The 21,243-nt window shown below is 38.1% G+C and overlaps 2 protein-coding genes across 3 annotated transcripts in view; both read right to left on the minus strand.

The window, feature by feature from the left end:
• tcaim (T cell activation inhibitor, mitochondrial) overlaps positions 1 to 21,243 on the minus strand; it is a 382,005-nt gene that overhangs the window by 351,929 nt on the left and 8,833 nt on the right. The window lies entirely within an intron of this gene.
• Positions 807 to 20,224, minus strand: rbm42 (RNA binding motif protein 42). 2 transcript variants are annotated; one of them, XM_072395018.1, is made up of 12 exons: positions 20,159 to 20,224; positions 19,564 to 19,638; positions 16,967 to 17,096; positions 16,744 to 16,813; positions 15,919 to 15,990; positions 5,631 to 5,785; positions 5,322 to 5,492; positions 4,446 to 4,580; positions 2,270 to 2,387; positions 1,678 to 1,775; positions 1,169 to 1,265; positions 807 to 1,084 (listed from the first exon to the last, which is right to left on the minus strand). In XM_072395018.1, exons 2-12 carry the CDS (start codon positions 19,617 to 19,619, stop codon positions 972 to 974), a joined length of 1,215 nt encoding a protein of 404 aa, XP_072251119.1. In that variant the 5' UTR covers positions 19,620 to 19,638; positions 20,159 to 20,224; the 3' UTR covers positions 807 to 971. The 2 variants fall into 2 exon arrangements, with proteins under 2 accessions (XP_072251119.1, XP_072251120.1); XM_072395019.1 differs by lacking the exon at positions 20,159 to 20,224 and adding an exon at positions 20,140 to 20,158 and having other exon boundaries at positions 19,564 to 19,620.

The following is a 21,243-nucleotide window of genomic DNA, read 5'->3' on the forward strand; positions in this document are numbered from 1 at the left end:
GAATGGTGGTCTTTTTTCTGATAAAAATATCTTCGAGCAGGCACTCCAGTGTAGCGTCTAAATGGATCTGCATTGACCTTGACATGCAGGAAGGAACAAATTCGGACTTTCCAAAAGCTCACCTGGACAAAGCAGAAGGCTTTTGGTCCCGAACTCTACAGTTGGGCAGCATTAGACCCTTCAAGAAGACAATGATCTGAACCAGAGTGGTCAAGGTGAACAGAAAACAGTACTGTGGAGAATCCAGACCAGAACATTATCTCCTGAACCTTTAGTCATTAAAACAGGGCTTTACCATGAGTCCGTATCTGACATGGCTTGATGCACTTTTGTAAACGCAGTGTTTGTCACAGCTAGGCTGAGAAGGATCAGCTTATCTGATCTAACAGTCTGACTGAGCTGCTCTTTTACTTTCAGGAGCTGCTTTCTTAAATCCCTCAAAGCTTTTATTGTATTGCTGACTGATTTGGACATGCATACCTTGCATTACTGACTGAGGTCAGTTTCCCTCAGAGTATTGTTGCTAATCTCAGGATTATTTATGGGGCTCTTGATTAAATAGTAAAATTAAGAATGAATTTTTCTTTTTAATTGTGAATAACTGAATATTTTCCTCTTTAGGCCTATAAATATGTTTCAAAAGACCCAAGCCAAAGAGTCTGGGAACCATTTATTTCCATAGAATGGACTCTTCACCTGAGCTTGGATCCACCTGAATGGATTCAATAGCTCTGAGGGCTAAAATGATGAAAATAAAACAGCTGGTGGTTTATTTATTTATAAGAACTGAGAACAGAGCAGATAACGGTGTGGTTTTATTAAGGAGCTACAGTGAGAGTATAAACAACAAATACATTTCTCATCTCTTGACTGGACAGATCAAAATAAGAATCAAGATCTCACAACAGTTTTTGTCTACTGGAGAGCAGAACGCACGCACACACACACACACACACACACACGCCTAAAAACTATCTGAGGCCAAGTTTCTTCTTCTCTTTTTGTTTCTTGCGGACCACTTCCATATTGCGGTCCTTCCACATGCTCTTTCTTAGTTTGATAGGACGGCTGCCGACGTACTTCCCTGAACAGACAAAGAAACAGAGTGAGCTCAAAACATGGTTGAGAGAAAGTGTATGACGACAGTCCAGGGTGTGCAGAGACTGACCGTTCATCTCCCTCATGGCCCTGACGTAGTCGTTTGGATCTTTGAAGCTGACAAAGCCGTAGCCTTTGGTCTTCCCAGTCCGTTTATCTCTGACCACCTGATGACAACAGTCCATATGATGATGACAACAGTTGTGTTACCAGTAACACAACACACACACTTCCATTAGAATAAGCAAAGATCCAAGGAGTTTTCTATGGACTCGGGGAGAAAAAAAGAAAAAGGTGTGGACTCCTTCAGGTCTGACATGAATTTAAGTCCAAGTTGTTGTTTGTTGCTGTGCAACAACAACATTTCCCCTAAATGGGGATATAAAGCTAGCCATCCAAAAAATATTTAGTTCTTTGAAGATTGTTTTGGGATATTCTATCATTTCATAAAATGCTTTTCCATGAAACACGTGCGCAACAGAGTGAGAAGTGACCAGAATGATGCCCAACACACAACAACAGAGCTTGTAGAGCTCCCTTTCCAGTGCTCACAGGTAAAGGAAACACAAACAGCCCAACCTTAGCTTTAAGGAAAGATGGGTATCTGCTGAAGGCCCTCGCCAGTATGTCATCATTGACCTCATTACCAAGATCGCCACAGAATATACGAAAATCATCTGCAACAAAGGGAGAAAAGAAGGGTCAAACACTCACTGTTACAGCATCAAAGGGTCAGGCAGTGAAAAGGCATTTATATGTGCCTCTCGTGCTAAATTTCTAAACATTCAGCATTTCGTGTGTTTGTCCACCTGGAAGCACAATGAGGCTGATCCGTGCACGGAAAAGAAAAGCTACTCTGGGAGAATAAGATGATAAGAAAATGTTCTGACACCAGAACGAGCTCCTGTCTGCTTTGCTGAGTCATTAGTGGCTGTTGTCAGTTTCTAACTGAATCTATATCAGGGGTCTGAAGAGGTTTTAAGGAATCGGCTCCAAGTCACAGCAAGAAAAATGTTGCCTCTGCAGGTAGTTTGGTGCCTTTACATGATCAATATCTTTCTGCAACTGCGACATATTAGTATGTTGAAAAGAGCCACGTTTTCTGTGTCCTACAGCCTGCAGAAAGTAGAAGTAAAGACCTTTTTCCACAGTGTCCCCGCAGCAGCTTTACCTGATTCCCACTCCAACAGACTGGGGTCCTCCCAGGACGTCCCTGCTGCCGTGCGGATACACTTCTTCACCTTCTCGTTCTTTGACTTCTTCTTGTCTTCTGCAGCACTTTCAACAGGCTGGAAAACACACACCCAGACATCACATGGCCTTACTTGTGTGACCTCAGCGCACAGTTGAACAGATGAACAGTAACGGTGCCTGCAGAAGAATCTGTATTTCCTGTAAGATTTAGTCCAGTTCAGTTTGGGGAAACACACGATGAATACTCCAGAAGGGTGTGATCATGTTACTCCATATAATGCATGATATCACGCAGGTTTTTATGGGCAACACTTTACCTGGTTTTTGCATTTTTCTGCTCAACCAATAAATTAAGTGACAAAATGATGATGTAACTGTACAGTTATTGGTCAAGCCAACAACTTCAAGGCAGGAACTAAAGAAAGAAAAAGTGATTTCTATGGACTTCCTGTGGTATAGAACCAAATAAGAGGAACTCCTTCCAATAGTTATGAGAACAATCAAGTTCCTGCAGTCAAAAAGAGCCTCAAGGTGTAATTCCCTTTGACATGATGTCCAATTAGCTCTATGAAAAGCCAAAATGATGCAACCAGGAACTAACAGTAGAGATCATATTTCTCCAATTATAAATGACTTTACTGGCTGCTTGTCAAGGTTAGAATGGAATATAATATCTCTAATAACTCAATCAAGGTGACCTCACTGTACCATGTTTTCCCAACAGAGCACTTTGCTCTCAGGCTGCAGGTTTCCTTGTGGTTCCCAGAGTTTCTAAAAGCAGAATGGGAGGCAGAGCCTTCAGTTATCAGGCCCCTAAAAGCAGAATGGGAGGCAGAGCCTTCAGTTATCAGGCCCCTAAAAGCAGAATGGGAGGCAGAGCCTTCAGTTATCAGGCCCCTAAAAGCAGAATGGGAGGCAGAGCCTTCAGTTATCAGGCCCCTAAAAGCAGAATGGGAGGCAGAGCCTTCAGTTATCAGGCCCCTAAAAGCAGAATGGGAGGCAGAGCCTTCAGTTATCAGGCCCCTAAAAGCAGAATGGGAGGCAGAGCCTTCAGTTATCAGGCCCCTAAAAGCAGAATGGGAGGCAGAGCCTTCAGTTATCAGGCCCCTAAAAGCAGAATGGGAGGCAGAGCCTTCAGTTATCAGGCCCCTAAAAGCAGAATGGGAGGCAGAGCCTTCAGTTATCAGGCCCCTAAAAGCAGAATGGGAGGCAGAGCCTTCAGTTATCAGGCCCCTAAAAGCAGAATGGGAGGCAGAGCCTTCAGTTATCAGGCCCCTAAAAGCAGAATGGGAGGCAGAGCCTTCAGTTATCAGGCCCCTCTCCTGGCAGTCATCATAAGGATGCAGATGGAGACGACTACTACATTCTCCAGTTACTCACTCGCTCTCTCTATGGAAGTGACTGATGTGTCAACCACATGACTTCAGTCAGCATGCAGCTACACACATTATTATTCATTCCATCTCAACATCATCCTGATGAATGTGTTAGTAATAAACGCTTTAAGCTACAAAATATATAGTTTGATCTCAGAAGAAGGGCTTAATATCAAAGGATTCATTGAACTCTTCAGCCTCTGTGTATGAAAACAAACAGAATAACTAGATTTCTTTCTTGGAAAATAATTATTTACTCTGTGATATCTCCTCTTTAAATAATCTGTGACAAATTCCCTTTAAATCAAAAGAGAAATTCTGATTTTTAAAAAAAACATTTCTATCTTTATACCCAAATCATGGATTCATTAAAAAAGGTTTTGTAAGCATTGCTCCAATGCCTTGTTTATTCAAATATTGAGTCATTTTCCCTCTGTCGTATGAAAAATGGGGTTTTCCTTGGTATCAGAATCAAGTCAGAAGATCTTGTTTAGTGACAGTTTAGACACCATAACTGTTGTCCAAGTTTAGGAGCGATGTTCTGTTAGAAGGCCAAATGTGGCGCAGATGGAAGTCAACAGCTACAAACTTCACTGGCTGTAAAGTGAACTCTTACCCGTTTCCCACAGACTGGGCTGATAAATCACGGCTCTTATCTTACAACCTTGGACCAAATTGTGCACTAAGCTTTCTGTCTGGGCACTTCTGACAGCATCAGGATGTCGAACATATTGAAAGATTAGGGATTAAGGGCTCAGAGCAAACTTGTACACTCACCTCAGTATGGGGGGGCTCAGGCTCAGGCATGCTTGGACCGATGACAGCGCTGCTGTCGTCGTTCTCCTTCTTGTCAAGAAGACCTGCTGCAATTACTGCCGCCTGCTGCTCTGCGACCCGTGCTGCCAGTTCCTCCTGAAAGATCCACATCAGTCCCTCTGGTTCAGAAACTGACAACAAGCAGCTAAAACCGAGCACCGTCTCCACCGTGTCACAAACTGTTTCACCTTTACTAATACACAGCCCCTCCCCTATATTTCTAACACATAGCAGAGTCATGCTAAGTTTATACTTAAACACGTTGCTCTGCAGTTCACCATGCTGGTAGGGGGGTGTGGCTGTGTGTTTGTGTGGTTTCAGGTTAAAGCTGAATCCTTGCTTTTTCTTCTGGTCACAGTTAACAACAGTAAAACATGGCAACTGAGGTGGAGCAGCTGGAGCTCATCAGTATTGAAGAACAAATGCTTATAGTGCAAATGTTGAAGCAGGCGACAGAGAAGAGGTTTGCGGGGGGGTCTGTACGACCGGCCGAGGCTGAACCAGTGAATTTACAGGGACCTGGATGAACAAATGCACTTTGGATACTTTTGAATGTCAACGGGCCGATTGGATGAGCTTCTTCGCCATGTACAGCCATTAAGACCGGAAAAAGCAACTGCTGGAAATGACGTTCTGAGCGGACCAATCACAGCCCTTACGATGTGTAGTTGTAGAATTTTCTTGGAGGTGCACGTCAGGCTACGACGTAGCCTGACATCATCGAAATGACGGAGAAGTCTAAAGTACGCTTTAGCAGTAATCCAAAGTTTCTTTTTAAAGAGCATAACATTTTTAAAAATACATTTAAAAAAACAACATTGTTCAATGTGCACGTACCATTCTGGCTTGTCTTTGAGCCCGGACATCATTCCTCTTCTGTCCAATAGTGGCAGAAGGAGCAGAATACACAGTCGGTGCTGCCTGGATGATGGATGGTGTTGGTTTGATGGAGGGCGGGGCCACCTGTCTTGCAGGCGGCGATGACACCATTGAGGATAAATTACGAACCTGAGGGCAAACACAGTAATAATTTAGGCTAAACAACGGTGTTAAGAGACATCAGCATCAGGAGTATTCCCCTGTCCACAAACTGCTGACAACATTCCAATAAGAAGTTAAACCATGTTGTAAAGAGGCGACACCGACCTGAGGAGCAGCTGCCATGTGCTGCATGGGCTGAGAGGGGCCCTGAGGCATTGGACCCTGCAGGGAAGGAGGGACCATCATCGGAGGAGGTGGAGGGGGTCGGGGCAAAGGAGGTGCTATTGGAGGACCACGCATCATCTGCAGCCTTTGACCACCTAACCACACAGAAAACACACACACACTTACACACATATATACTTTGAAGTTATTGCTGCTAAGGGTGCTTCTACAAGATGTTGGCTCATGGGGGGGGGTTCTTTCCATTGTGCAGTAATGCAACAAAAGTGTACACCCTCTTCCAGCTGTAACTTTTTATGTATCACTTTCTTAATATCCCCCTTTGTAAGTCGCAGGTGTCCACAGTGTAATATAAGATATTTACACAGAAGGATGTTACAACTTTTAATTTAATGCATATGGTAACAAAAACAAATACTGTAAATGCTTTTTTTCTAACAGAGCCTGTAACACTGATGGTTTTAGCTTAAATACCTATCAGTAACGCACAAATAGGTGATGTAAATGCTTTTTTTTCTAACAGTGCCTGTAACACTGATGGTTTTAGCTTAAATACCTATCAGTAACGCACAAATAGGTGATGTAAATGCTTTTTTTTCTAACAGAGCCTGTAACACTGATGGTTTTAACTTAAATACCTATCAGTAACGCACAAATAGGTGATGTAAATGCTTTTTTTTCTAACAGTGCCTGTAACACTGATGGTTTTAGCTTAAATACCTATCAGTAACGCACAAATAGGTGATGTAAATGCTTTTTTTTCTAACAGAGCCTGTAACACTGATGGTTTTAGCTTAAATACCTATCAGTAACGCACAAATAGGTGATGTAAATGCTTTTTTTTCTAACAGTGCCTGTAACACTGATGGTTTTAGCTTAAATACCTATCAGTAACGCACAAATAGGTGATGTAAATGCTTTTTTTTCTAACAGAGCCTGTAACACTGATGGTTTTAGCTTAAATACCTATCAGTAACGCACAAATAGGTGATGTAAATGCTTTTTTTTCTAACAGAGCCTGTAACACTGATGGTTTTAACTTAAATACCTATCAGTAACGCACAAATAGGTGATGTAAATGCTTTTTTTACTAACAGTGCCTGTAACACTGATGGTTTTAACTTAAATACCTATCAGTAACGCACAAATAGGTGATGTAAATGCTTTTTTTTCTAACAGTGCCTGTAACACTGATGGTTTTAGCTTAAATACCTATCAGTAACGCACAAATAGGTGATGTAAATGCTTTTTTTTCTAACAGTGCCTGTAACACTGATGGTTTTAGCTTAAATACCTATCAGTAACGCACAAATAGGTGATGTAAATGCTTTTTTTTCTAACAGTGCCTGTAACACTGATGGTTTTAGCTTAAATACCTATCAGTAACGCACAAATAGGTGATGTAAATGCTTTTTTTACTAACAGTGCCTGTAACACTGATGGTTTTAGCTTAAATACCTATCAGTAACACACAAATAGGTGATGTAAATGCTTTTTTTACTAACAGTGCCTGTAATACTGATGGTTTTAACTTAAATACCTATCAGTAACGCACAAATAGGTGATGTAAATGCTTTTTTTCTAACAGAGCCTGTAACACTGATGGTTTTAGCTTAAATACCTATCAGTAACACACAAATAGGTGATGTAAATGCTTTTTTTTCTAACAGTGCCTGTAACACTGATGGTTTTAGCTTAAATACCTATCAGTAACACACAAATAGGTGATGTAAATGCTTTTTTTACTAACAGTGCCTGTAACACTGATGGTTTTAACTTAAATACCTATCAGTAACGCACAAATAGGTGATGTAAATGCTTTTTTTTCTAACAGTGCCTGTAACACTGATGGTTTTAACTTAAATACCTATCAGTAACGCACAAATAGGTGATGTAAATGCTTTTTTTTCTAACAGTGCCTGTAACACTGATGGTTTTAGCTTAAATACCTATCAGTAACGCACAAATAGGTGATGTAAATGCTTTTTTTTCTAACAGTGCCTGTAACACTGATGGTTTTAACTTAAATACCTATCAGTAACGCACAAATAGGTGATGTAAATGCTTTTTTTTCTAACAGTGCCTGTAACACTGATGGTTTTAGCTTAAATACCTATCAGTAACGCACAAATAGGTGATGTAAATGCTTTTTTTACTAACAGTGCCTGTAACACTGATGGTTTTAACTTAAATACCTATCAGTAACGCACAAATAGGTGATGTAAATGCTTTTTTTTCTAACAGTGCCTGTAACACTGATGGTTTTAGCTTAAATACCTATCAGTAACGCACAAATAGGTGATGTAAATGCTTTTTTTTCTAACAGTGCCTGTAACACTGATGGTTTTAGCTTAAATACCTATCAGTAACGCACAAATAGGTGATGTAAATGCTTTTTTTACTAACAGTGCCTGTAACACTGATGGTTTTAACTTAAATACCTATCAGTAACGCACAAATAGGTGATGTAAATGCTTTTTTTTCTAACAGTGCCTGTAACACTGATGGTTTTAGCTTAAATACCTATCAGTAACGCACAAATAGGTGATGTAAATGCTTTTTTTTCTAACAGTGCCTGTAACACTGATGGTTTTAGCTTAAATACCTATCAGTAACGCACAAATAGGTGATGTAAATGCTTTTTTTACTAACAGTGCCTGTAACACTGATGGTTTTAGCTTAAATACCTATCAGTAACGCACAAATAGGTGATGTAAATGCTTTTTTTTCTAACAGTGCCTGTAACACTGATGGTTTTAGCTTAAATACCTATCAGTAACGCACAAATAGGTGATGTAAATGCTTTTTTTTCTAACAGTGCCTGTAACACTGATGGTTTTAGCTTAAATACCTATCAGTAACGCACAAATAGGTGATGTAAATGCTTTTTTTTCTAACAGTGCCTGTAACACTGATGGTTTTAGCTTAAATACCTATCAGTAACGCACAAATAGGTGATGTAAATGCTTTTTTTTCTAACAGTGCCTGTAACACTGATGGTTTTAACTTAAATACCTATCAGTAACGCACAAATAGGTGATGTAAATGCTTTTTTTTCTAACAGTGCCTGTAACACTGATGGTTTTAACTTAAATACCTATCAGTAACGCACAAATAGGTGATGTAAATGCTTTTTTTACTAACAGTGCCTGTAACACTGATGGTTTTAACTTAAATACCTATCAGTAACGCACAAATAGGTGATGTAAATGCTTTTTTTTCTAACAGTGCCTGTAACACTGATGGTTTTAGCTTAAATACCTATCAGTAACGCACAAATAGGTGATGTAAATGCTTTTTTTTCTAACAGTGCCTGTAACACTGATGGTTTTAGCCTAAATACCTATCAGTAACGCACAAATAGGTGATGTAAATGCTTTTTTTTCTAACAGTGCCTGTAACACTGATGGTTTTAGCTTAAATACCTATCAGTAACGCACAAATAGGTGATGTAAATGCTTTTTTTTCTAACAGTGCCTGTAACACTGATGGTTTTAGCTTAAATACCTATCAGTAACGCACAAATAGGTGATGTAAATGCTTTTTTTACTAACAGTGCCTGTAACACTGATGGTTTTAACTTAAATACCTATCAGTAACACACAAATAGGTGATGTAAATGCTTTTTTTTCTAACAGTGCCTGTAACACTGATGGTTTTAGCTTAAATACCTATCAGTAACGCACAAATAGGTGATGTAAATGCTTTTTTTTCTAACAGTGCCTGTAACACTGATGGTTTTAGCTTAAATACCTATCAGTAACACACAAATAGGTGATGTAAATGCTTTTTTTTCTAACAGTGCCTGTAACACTGATGGTTTTAGCTTAAATACCTATCAGTAACGCACAAATAGGTGATGTAAATGCTTTTTTTTCTAACAGTGCCTGTAACACCGATGGTTTTAACTTAAATACCTATCAGTAACGCACAAATAGGTGATGTAAATGCTTTTTTTTCTAACAGTGCCTGTAACACTGATGCTTTTAGCTTAAATACCTATCAGTAACACACAAATAGGTGATGTAAATGCTTTTTTTTCTAACAGTGCCTGTAACACTGATGGTTTTAACTTAAATACCTATCAGTAACGCACAAATAGGTGATGTAAATGCTTTTTTTTCTAACAGTGCCTGTAACACTGATGGTTTTAGCTTAAATACCTATCAGTAACGCACAAATAGGTGATGTAAATGCTTTTTTTTCTAACAGTGCCTGTAACACTGATGGTTTTAGCTTAAATACCTATCAGTAACGCACAAATAGGTGATGTAAATGCTTTTTTTACTAACAGTGCCTGTAACACTGATGGTTTTAACTTAAATACCTATCAGTAACGCACAAATAGGTGATGTAAATGCTTTTTTTTCTAACAGTGCCTGTAACACTGATGGTTTTAGCTTAAATACCTATCAGTAACGCACAAATAGGTGATGTAAATGCTTTTTTTTCTAACAGTGCCTGTAACACTGATGGTTTTAGCTTAAATACCTATCAGTAACGCACAAATAGGTGATGTAAATGCTTTTTTTACTAACAGTGCCTGTAACACTGATGGTTTTAACTTAAATACCTATCAGTAACGCACAAATAGGTGATGTAAATGCTTTTTTTTCTAACAGTGCCTGTAACACTGATGGTTTTAACTTAAATACCTATCAGTAACGCACAAATAGGTGATGTAAATGCTTTTTTTTCTAACAGTGCCTGTAACACTGATGGTTTTAGCTTAAATACCTATCAGTAACGCACAAATAGGTGATGTAAATGCTTTTTTTACTAACAGTGCCTGTAACACTGATGGTTTTAGCTTAAATACCTATCAGTAACACACAAATACGTGATGTAAATGCTTTTTTTTCCTAACAGTGCCTGTAACACCGATGGTTTTAACTTAAATACCTATCAGTAACACACAAATAGGTGATGTAAATGCTTTTTTTTCTAACAGTGCCTGTAACACCGATGGTTTTAACTTAAATACCTATCAGTAACGCACAAATAGGTGATGTAAATGCTTTTTTTTCTAACAGTGCCTGTAACACTGATGGTTTTAGCTTAAATACCTATCAGTAACACACAAATACGTGATGTAAATGCTTTTTTTTCTAACAGTGCCTGTAACACCGATGGTTTTAACTTAAATACCTATCAGTAACGCACAAATAGGTGATGTAAATGCTTTTTTTTCTAACAGTGCCTGTAACACTGATGGTTTTAGCTTAAATACCTATCAGTAACGCACAAATAGGTGATGTAAATGCTTTTTTTTCTAACAGTGCCTGTAACACTGATGGTTTTAGCTTAAATACCTATCAGTAACGCACAAATAGGTGATGTAAATGCTTTTTTTACTAACAGTGCCTGTAACACTGATGGTTTTAACTTAAATACCTATCAGTAACGCACAAATAGGTGATGTAAATGCTTTTTTTTCTAACAGTGCCTGTAACACTGATGGTTTTAACTTAAATACCTATCAGTAACGCACAAATAGGTGATGTAAATGCTTTTTTTTCTAACAGTGCCTGTAACACTGATGGTTTTAGCTTAAATACCTATCAGTAACGCACAAATAGGTGATGTAAATGCTTTTTTTACTAACAGTGCCTGTAACACTGATGGTTTTAGCTTAAATACCTATCAGTAACACACAAATACGTGATGTAAATGCTTTTTTTTCTAACAGTGCCTGTAACACCGATGGTTTTAGCTTAAATACCTATCAGTAACGCACAAATACGTGATGTAAATGCTTTTTTTTCTAACAGTGCCTGTAACACCGATGGTTTTAACTTAAATACCTATCAGTAACACACAAATAGGTGATGTAAATGCTTTTTTTTCTAACAGTGCCTGTAACACTGATGGTTTTAGCTTAAATACCTATCAGTAACGCACAAATAGGTGATGTAAATGCTTTTTTTTCTAACAGTGCCTGTAACACTGATGGTTTTAGCTTAAATACCTATCAGTAACACACAAATAGGTGATGTAAATGCTTTTTTTTCTAACAGTGCCTGTAACACTGATGGTTTTAGCTTAAATACCTATCAGTAACGCACAAATAGGTGATGTAAATGCTTTTTTTTCTAACAGTGCCTGTAACACCGATGGTTTTAACTTAAATACCTATCAGTAACGCACAAATAGGTGATGTAAATGCTTTTTTTTCTAACAGTGCCTGTAACACTGATGCTTTTAGCTTAAATACCTATCAGTAACACACAAATAGGTGATGTAAATGCTTTTTTTTCTAACAGTGCCTGTAACACTGATGGTTTTAGCTTAAATACCTATCAGTAACGCACAAATAGGTGATGTAAATGCTTTTTTTTCTAACAGTGCCTGTAACACTGATGGTTTTAGCTTAAATACCTATCAGTAACGCACAAATAGGTGATGTAAATGCTTTTTTTTTTTCTAACAGTGCCTGTAACACTGATGGTTTTAGCTTAAATACCTATCAGTAACACACAAATAGGTGATGTAAATGCTTTTTTTTCTAACAGTGCCTGTAACACTGATGGTTTTAACTTAAATACCTATCAGTAACACACAAATAGGTGATGTAAATGCTTTTTTTTCTAACAGTGCCTGTAACACTGATGGTTTTAGCTTAAATACCTATCAGTAACGCACAAATAGGTGATGTAAATGCTTTTTTTTCTAACAGTGCCTGTAACACTGATGGTTTTAGCTTAAATACCTATCAGTAACGCACAAATAGGTGGTGTAAATGCTTTTTTTTCTAACAGTGCCTGTAACACTGATGGTTTTAGCTTAAATACCTATCAGTAACGCACAAATAGGTGATGTAAATGCTTTTTTTTCTAACAGTGCCTGTAACACTGATGCTTTTAGCTTAAATACCTATCAGTAACGCACAAATAGGTGATGTAAATGCTTTTTTTTCTAACAGTGCCTGTAACACTGATGGTTTTAGCTTAAATACCTATCAGTAACGCACAAATAGGTGATGTAAATGCTTTTTTTTTTCTAACAGTGCCTGTAACACTGATGCTTTTAGCTTAAATACCTATCAGTAACGCACAAATAGGTGATGTAAATGCTTTTTTTTCTAACAGTGCCTGTAACACTGATGGTTTTAGCTTAAATACCTATCAGTAACACACAAATAGGTGATGTAAATGCTTTTTTTTCTAACAGTGCCTGTAACACTGATGGTTTTAGCTTAAATACCTATCAGTAACGCACAAATAGGTGATGTAAATGCTTTTTTTTTTCTAACAGTGCCTGTAACACTGATGCTTTTAGCTTAAATACCTATCAGTAACGCACAAATAGGTGATGTAAATGCTTTTTTTTCTAACAGTGCCTGTAACACTGATGGTTTTAGCTTAAATACCTATCAGTAACGCACAAATAGGTGATGTAAATGCTTTTTTTTCTAACAGTGCCTGTAACAATGATGGTTTTAGCTTAAATACCTATCAGTAACGCACAAATAGGTGATGTAAATGCTTTTTTTTCTAACACTGCCTGTAACACTGATGGTTTTAGCTTAAATACCTATCAGTAACGCACAAATAGGTGATGTAAATGCTTTTTTTTTCTTAACAGTGCCTGTAACACTGATGGTTTTAGCTTAAATACCTATCAGTAACGCACAAATAGGTGATGTAAATGCTTTTTTTTCTAACAGTGCCTGTAACACTGATGGTTTTAGCTTAAATACCTATCAGTAACGCACAAATAGGTGATGTAAATGCTTTTTTTTCTAACAGAGCCTGTAACACTGATGGTTTTAACTTAAATACCTATCAGTAACGCACAAATAGGTGATGTAAATGCTTTTTTTTCTAACAGTGCCTGTAACACCGATGGTTTTAACTTAAATACCTATCAGTAACGCACAAATAGGTGATGTAAATGCTTTTTTTTTCTTAACAGTGCCTGTAACACTGATGGTTTTAGCTTAAATACCTATCAGTAACGCACAAATAGGTGATGTAAATGCTTTTTTTTTCTTAACAGTGCCTGTAACACTGATGGTTTTAACTTAAATACCTATCAGTAACGCACAAATAGGTGATGTAAATGCTTTTTTTTCTAACAGTGCCTGTAACACTGATGGTTTTAGCTTAAATACCTATCAGTAACGCACAAATAGGTGATGTAAATGCTTTTTTTTCTAACAGAGCCTGTAACACTGATGGTTTTAACTTAAATACCTATCAGTAACGCACAAATAGGTGATGTAAATGCTTTTTTTTCTAACAGTGCCTGTAACACTGATGGTTTTAGCTTAAATACCTATCAGTAACACACAAATAGGTGATGTAAATGCTTTTTTTTCTAACAGTGCCTGTAACACTGATGGTTTTAGCTTAAATACCTATCAGTAACACACAAATAGGTGATGTAAATGCTTTTTTTTCTAACAGTGCCTGTAACACTGATGGTTTTAGCTTAAATACCTATCAGTAACGCACAAATAGGTGATGTAAATGCTTTTTTTTCTAACAGTGCCTGTAACACTGATGGTTTTAGCTTAAATACCTATCAGTAACGCACAAATAGGTGATGTAAATGCTTTTTTTTCTAACTGTGCCTGTAACACTGATGGTTTTAGCTTAAATACCTATCAGTAACGCACAAATAGGTGATGTAAATGCTTTTTTTTCTAACACTGCCTGTAACACTGATGGTTTTAGCTTAAATACCTATCAGTAACGCACAAATAGGTGATGTAAATGCTTTTTTTCTAACAGAGCCTGTAACACTGATGGTTTTAACTTAAATACCTATCAGTAACGCACAAATAGGTGATGTAAATGCTTTTTTTTCTAACAGTGCCTGTAACACCGATGGTTTTAACTTAAATACCTATCAGTAACGCACAAATAGGTGATGTAAATGCTTTTTTTTTCTTAACAGTGCCTGTAACACTGATGGTTTTAGCTTAAATACCTATCAGTAACGCACAAATAGGTGATGTAAATGCTTTTTTTTTCTTAACAGTGCCTGTAACACTGATGGTTTTAACTTAAATACCTATCAGTAACGCACAAATAGGTGATGTAAATGCTTTTTTTTCTAACAGTGCCTGTAACACTGATGGTTTTAGCTTAAATACCTATCAGTAACGCACAAATAGGTGATGTAAATGCTTTTTTTTCTAACAGAGCCTGTAACACTGATGGTTTTAACTTAAATACCTATCAGTAACGCACAAATAGGTGATGTAAATGCTTTTTTTTCTAACAGTGCCTGTAACACTGATGGTTTTAGCTTAAATACCTATCAGTAACACACAAATAGGTGATGTAAATGCTTTTTTTTCTAACAGTGCCTGTAACACTGATGGTTTTAGCTTAAATACCTATCAGTAACACACAAATAGGTGATGTAAATGCTTTTTTTTCTAACAGTGCCTGTAACACTGATGGTTTTAGCTTAAATACCTATCAGTAACGCACAAATAGGTGATGTAAATGCTTTTTTTTCTAACAGTGCCTGTAACACTGATGGTTTTAGCTTAAATACCTATCAGTAACGCACAAATAGGTGATGTAAATGCTTTTTTTTCTAACTGTGCCTGTAACACTGATGGTTTTAGCTTAAATACCTATCAGTAACGCACAAATAGGTGATGTAAATGCTTTTTTTTCTAACAGAGCCTGTAACACGATTGGTAAAACATTTTTTTTTTAAAAAGACCTACCAGGAAAAGTCAATGATCGCCTTCTTCATCTTCCTCCTGCGCACTAAAACTATCAAAGTCATCTTCGTGTCCGAACTCAACAGCCTCAGAACTCTGTCACTCAGGAAGTCCTTCGTGGTCGCTCTCACAATCTCACCTCAGAATAGATCGCCTTTCATTTAAAAGCTGCATCATATGCATTACTTAGTTTGTTTTCCATGTTGAGGGTGACTACAGATGACCGATTTACAATAACTAAACAAACTAATCGTTAAATTTATTAGTCTAATGTTACGAGGCAAAATGTTTTTGACGGCATAAAAAAAACAAAGAAAAAAACAGCCGCACCGGATTATAAACCGCAGTGCTCAAAGCCTGGGAAAAAAGTAACGGCTTATAGTTTGGAATTTACGGTATATTCACTCATCCTCTGGTTCCTCAGAACAGGTTTCAACACCACACATCCCTGTATAATATGGTACGATCAAACACAGCACCTAGATGCAGCACCTAGTTACATTCTTCCAGCCAACACCCAGTAATATTATTGCCATCAATCTTATCTAATAATTCAGTGAATGAGTAATCCAGTGGTGATCCTACCGGGTCTCTGCAGGATATGTGGGACAAAGGCTGGTCTCATGATGGGAGGCGGAGGAGGACGAACTGGAGGAACTGGGACAGACAGAAGTCACACACACACTGAGTTTAAGAGAACCATCTGCAGCACACGGTACGACAGCAGAGGGTCGTACTGTGGTGTGAGCCCCACGGTGGGCTCTTATGTACCTCTGAAACATCTTTCACTGTGATCAGTCACCACAAGAACAAAGGTGTCCTGCCACTGAGGCAGCGTGAAAGCCCCAGATACAAAAACACCTCTTTAGCTCTGGCTAAAAGCAGCATCATTGTCCACATGTGGGTAAAAACCTATTTTTAAAACCACAAGCAGCAACACTAACTCTAGACAAAGGATAGATGAATAAATATATGCCAAGTAACTTCCAGACTGGATCCTGGATATATAAAGACTATTTTCATAAGCAGTTGTTGTTCTGACAAAACAACATTTTTAAAAAGTGAAGATGTTCACTTTAAAAATACTAACAAGTACTAACCATAGCAGAATTTTCTTCCTTTTTTTTTTTGCATGTAATTTGTGTTAATCACTAATGTCATATTAACCAATTCCTGAACGTTGTACTCATGATTCTAACTTTGTACATTGTAAATAGTCATATTCACACACATACATATATATATATATATATATATATATATATCATACATATTTTTGGTCTGGCTGACCACTCAAAGTACTTTATACAACAAGTCACATACAGCACTTCTTAGTCTATACATTGTACACAAGACCTCACTGCTAACTTAAATATACTGCTGGGTAATACACCGAGGAGTTTATATTACCTGGGCCCATGAACGCTGGTGGTGGAGGACCAACAAAACTAGCTGCTCTGGCCTCTAATGTCTGCTGGACCTAAGTGACGGACAGGACAAGGAGAATTCTTTTCACAAAGACAAAAATGTTTCTACATATTTTCTCTGTCAGTGGCTCATTTGGCTTGAGTTGCCCTTTAATAGGTCACATAATCGAAGTTATGACAAATTAAGTAATCCATAACATACAAACCTGTCTGTAGGTGTTAGTGCCGATAATTGGTCGCACTATTGGAACCGCAGAGACAGCCAAAGCTACAGGAACCGGCTCCATGATAGGTGGACTTCCTGGTACTGGCCCGCCAAGAACCTCTTGCTCAAAACTGCAGGGGTAGTGACATTTACAGAATAAAACAATACTTTATCACATCTAAAAGGTTAAATGATATCAGTGAAACATTTACTGTTTAGCAAAAAGAAAATAAGAACACATAAAAGGCAGGATGGCCCAAAAAGTCAGTGTATGAGACTGTTGTGCCTGTTGCTTGGTCATTGGGTCATGTAGAGGATTGGGTCGGTGTTGTTCTGCATGTTCACCAACTTGTGCAGTGTTCTCCTTTGTACAAACCGATAAAGAAGGCTGGCTCTGTGCCTACAGGTGTGCCAGAGTGGCGGCATGTGAGAATACAAATGGAATATCTCCAAAGATTTGATACCCAGCCCCTTCGGAAAATGTTCAGAACTCCAGCAGCATAGTGGGAAGATATTTCAACAAATGTTCCAGAGTGCACACATGTCCCTTCTGCTGATCTGTATGCTGCTTTCTGCTGGCTCATTGTGATTGTGGATACATACAGATTCATCAACACACAATAAGGAGCCTCATCTGCTCTTCTCAACGTGTCGTTAAGAAAAGAGATGAAAGCAGAGATTTTCACAGTCATTTCTGCATCAGCTGCTGCCTCCTGTTTCCTCTGGACAGTCGCATCAGTCCCACTGAAGTAATGGAACAAACTGATTATAACAGAGTAGGGATGGAGTGATCGGATCGCCTATCGAAGGGAGGATCGTGATCTTTTTTTCAAATGGCGATCTTTAAGGCAATCTTGAATTAATTTAATGCCATAAGATGTTAAAGAAAATAAATCTCTTGAACCTGCACTTTACTGTGTTCTTTAAAATGTTTCTCATGGAGCAGCATGTCTGCATACAGAGCCCCCTGATCTGTGAGGAGTGAACATTAAACTCTTAATTACACATCTTTTTTCCTTCAGGTGTGCGCCGCGGACGCAGGTCCTCGTTGTCTCCTCTGTTCTTCATCTTCTTGCTTGCTTACCAAACACTCTTCTCTGCGCTGGTGGGTTATATTATCTTTCTTTTTAGTTACAAAAGAAATAATTCACGCATATATTTGAACAACAATAACTTTATTAAATTGAGGGATCAGCTTAAATGCTCCTCACACAAATGACTAAACCAAAATAAAATTTAATTTTGAGCCACACACACTTTTGTGCAGATGTGGCGCAAAACCTATATTTCTGAATAAATAATAGGCTGTAATAGGGATGAAGTGATTTTCGATCAGATCATCTATTGACAGTGGCCACGATCAAATGATCTGAAGACAGAGCCGATTTCACATGCCTACAACAGATCAAATTGTGATGACTTCCTCCTGAAAAGCCAGGGTCCAGGGTATTGTGAGATGGGACATTGCCTGGGATGAATGAAATGTGGAGCATGTGGAGGAGGGTGCCATGCCAGTTTGGGTCAAACCATGTATATGTGCAGGAGAGAATAAACCTCCAATAACATTATCTTGTGTTGGTGCATCAATGCACTCCAGCAAGTCCGTCAGCATCAAACTTCAAAGTCCAGAAACAACTAATCAGTCTGTCAGTGCATCCAGTTGAGTTGTGAGAGAAGGGGCACATTTAATCTTTTGAACACAGTTCATGTTTTCAATAAATTGTTTATAGCTGTGGATGAAGTGGTCCCAGTAGAGTGCCTGTGTAGAATTCCCTTCGTTAGCTCTCCTATAGCTGCAAGTAGCCACATAACAGCAGCTATGAGCTAACAGAGCTATAGCACACGTTCAATCATTCATTCATTCATTCTTCTTAAAGTATTGGTGAAATAAAGACAGATAATGCCTTATTTAGAGGCTGCATCCTCTAAGCCCCGTTCACTCCGTTATATGGATATACGCCGATCGTGAGTTATCTAAACAGCTTCTGAAGTACGCCGACTTTCGCCTAACTGTTCTTGGTGATCTACTCCAGAAATATGCCAGAAATAAGGTCTAGGTTTAAAAATAGCAGAGTTCCCCTTTAAGCTGTTGGATCATGGGGTTCACTTAGTTTTTCACTCATTGCTTGTTTTATTCAATAAGTAATGTCATTTGTTGCTGTTCATCTGAGGTTGAATTTACTGAATTTTGACACCTGCTGAAGGCCTGATGGTTTTTATCATGTCCTGATACATTAAATATTTCAACTGAAAGAGGGTGGACTTTAATTCAGTAGTTCAGGAGAATAAAGGGCTTTTATTTCAACAGTGAGTGTTAAAACAATTTGAATTAAAATGTATTTGATCAAATGTCATCTGTTTTTAGTTAGTTACAATTTTTTGCATATTGGGGTCCCAACTGTCCCAGAGAAAAGCTGTTCTCCGACTCAAACCAAGAACATCCTGCAGAACAGAAATAACGTGACCAAGTGTTGTCATTGTGTCTGAAATGTTCGAATGATGATTGTGCGTGTGTTGCACAAATCTCCCGTATATGGTTAAATAAAGCTAGAGGGAGCCTCAATGTAAAAGGCGGCCTGTTGAATCAGGTGTACTCACAGAGCCATCTCTGCTTCCATCTCTTTCAGACGCTCCTCTCCTGACTTGACCGCCATGCTGCAAGAAAAAACACTGGTCAAAACCTAGCCAAGGAATACAACTTTTCTCTAGCTGATGTGGACTAGCGGCAGTATTTAGTGCTAGGATTTATAATGTTTCGGCAGTTCAAGCAGTCAGCCTGAGCCTACCAGGAGCCCCATTTCATTTCCGCTCAGTTTCTTACAGTCGGGATGCATTTTACTCACACTGACGCTGTTTTAGCCATTTTAGCCACGTTCACCAAATTTAGTAACGTGATCCTGATTCCCCTCGATTACAATGAAAACCGAACAAATTTCAATTCGCTTAATTAAAAGGTGGTACTTTGGGCAGATCTCACGTTTAGCATAACAACGTTATCAGGCAGTTGCGACATTAGCTTCGTATATAGTTTGAGCTATTCCTGACTATGCTCGGATTTTCAAGTAAACTAGCTCAGGCTGCAGCTAAGTTTGATCGAAAGCACCTTAACCAGCAACTCGTCATTAACAACAGACGATAAAGCAAACTTATTTGTAGATGAACACAGTTACTTACATGTTTAAAGGGGAAAAAGCAATAACTAGCCACTGAATGAGCTGTAATGCGCTAACCACTGTGGATTTTCTTCTTCTTTTCTCATTAGTGGTAGATAACCAGGTTAGAGGTGTATTACCGCCACCTACTGGCAGGGAAAGTTTCCAGTCTCGTTTCTTTTTAATAAATTGAGTAAAGTAACAAGAACTTCATATGAACCTTAGCAAACTCTCCAGTAATGTCCAATTTTATTCTCTAATATTCTGAATCAAATCATTATTTTAGTCATCATTTCATTTTAGTTTTACTGCTGTAGGTGAAATTACATTCCATTTCATATTGCGTTCTCGTCAGAGATGAGTGATGACTATTTCTTCCACAGTTTACTCAGTCCAGCTTGTCTTTAGACATTATACAGCTGTCTCCTGCATCATTAATGCCCCAGCATTACACATATTAATTACCTTTGATTAAGTTTTTTTTTCCTTCCAGCTCACTTTATAGCATTTCTGAATACTGATTGAGACTATTGGTAGCTCAAAAGTCAGTTCCTAATTTCTTACCAGTCCAACATGGGTCAGAATCCAAAAGAAAGAGATAAGATATTGCCACCTTCCATAGCTCTCATTCAAACATGTAGAATTGAATTTGGACTATGAATTTGTGGGCCAGCATATTCAAATATCTCCATTAACTGAATGATGAAAAAGTTGTAGTCATGCCAAAGCCATTTGTTTGGCCATGGGACTTTTTATAAACTTTGAAATGTACAATTCTGAGGAACAGATTAGTTTCCAATAACCAACAAAAATCATTACCTTGTGAGATTTCCATCTGCTATGGCAGAATTCCACTGCTTGGTGACCTGAGATATTCTAATGGCAAGAGCTGCTATTTCAAATATAAATTCCAATAAATATCTATGAATTCAACATTTTTACCACAAAATATGACAGTTCTGTTATCTCTTGATCTATGTTCTCTCCCCTTGCTGATCGACAGTTGGAGGTCCATAACTCAAGATCCAAGAGGCTTTATTTATTCCAAGGGAAATTGCTGTGCAACAGTTATGGAACAAGGGGGAAAATACTTCATAAAATAAAATAGACAAATAAGATCAAATAA

This window comes from Leuresthes tenuis, unplaced genomic scaffold, assembly GCF_036924035.1.
Source record: "Leuresthes tenuis unplaced genomic scaffold, fLeuTen1.0.hap1 SCAF_10, whole genome shotgun sequence".
NCBI lineage: Eukaryota > Metazoa > Chordata > Actinopteri > Atheriniformes > Atherinopsidae > Leuresthes > Leuresthes tenuis.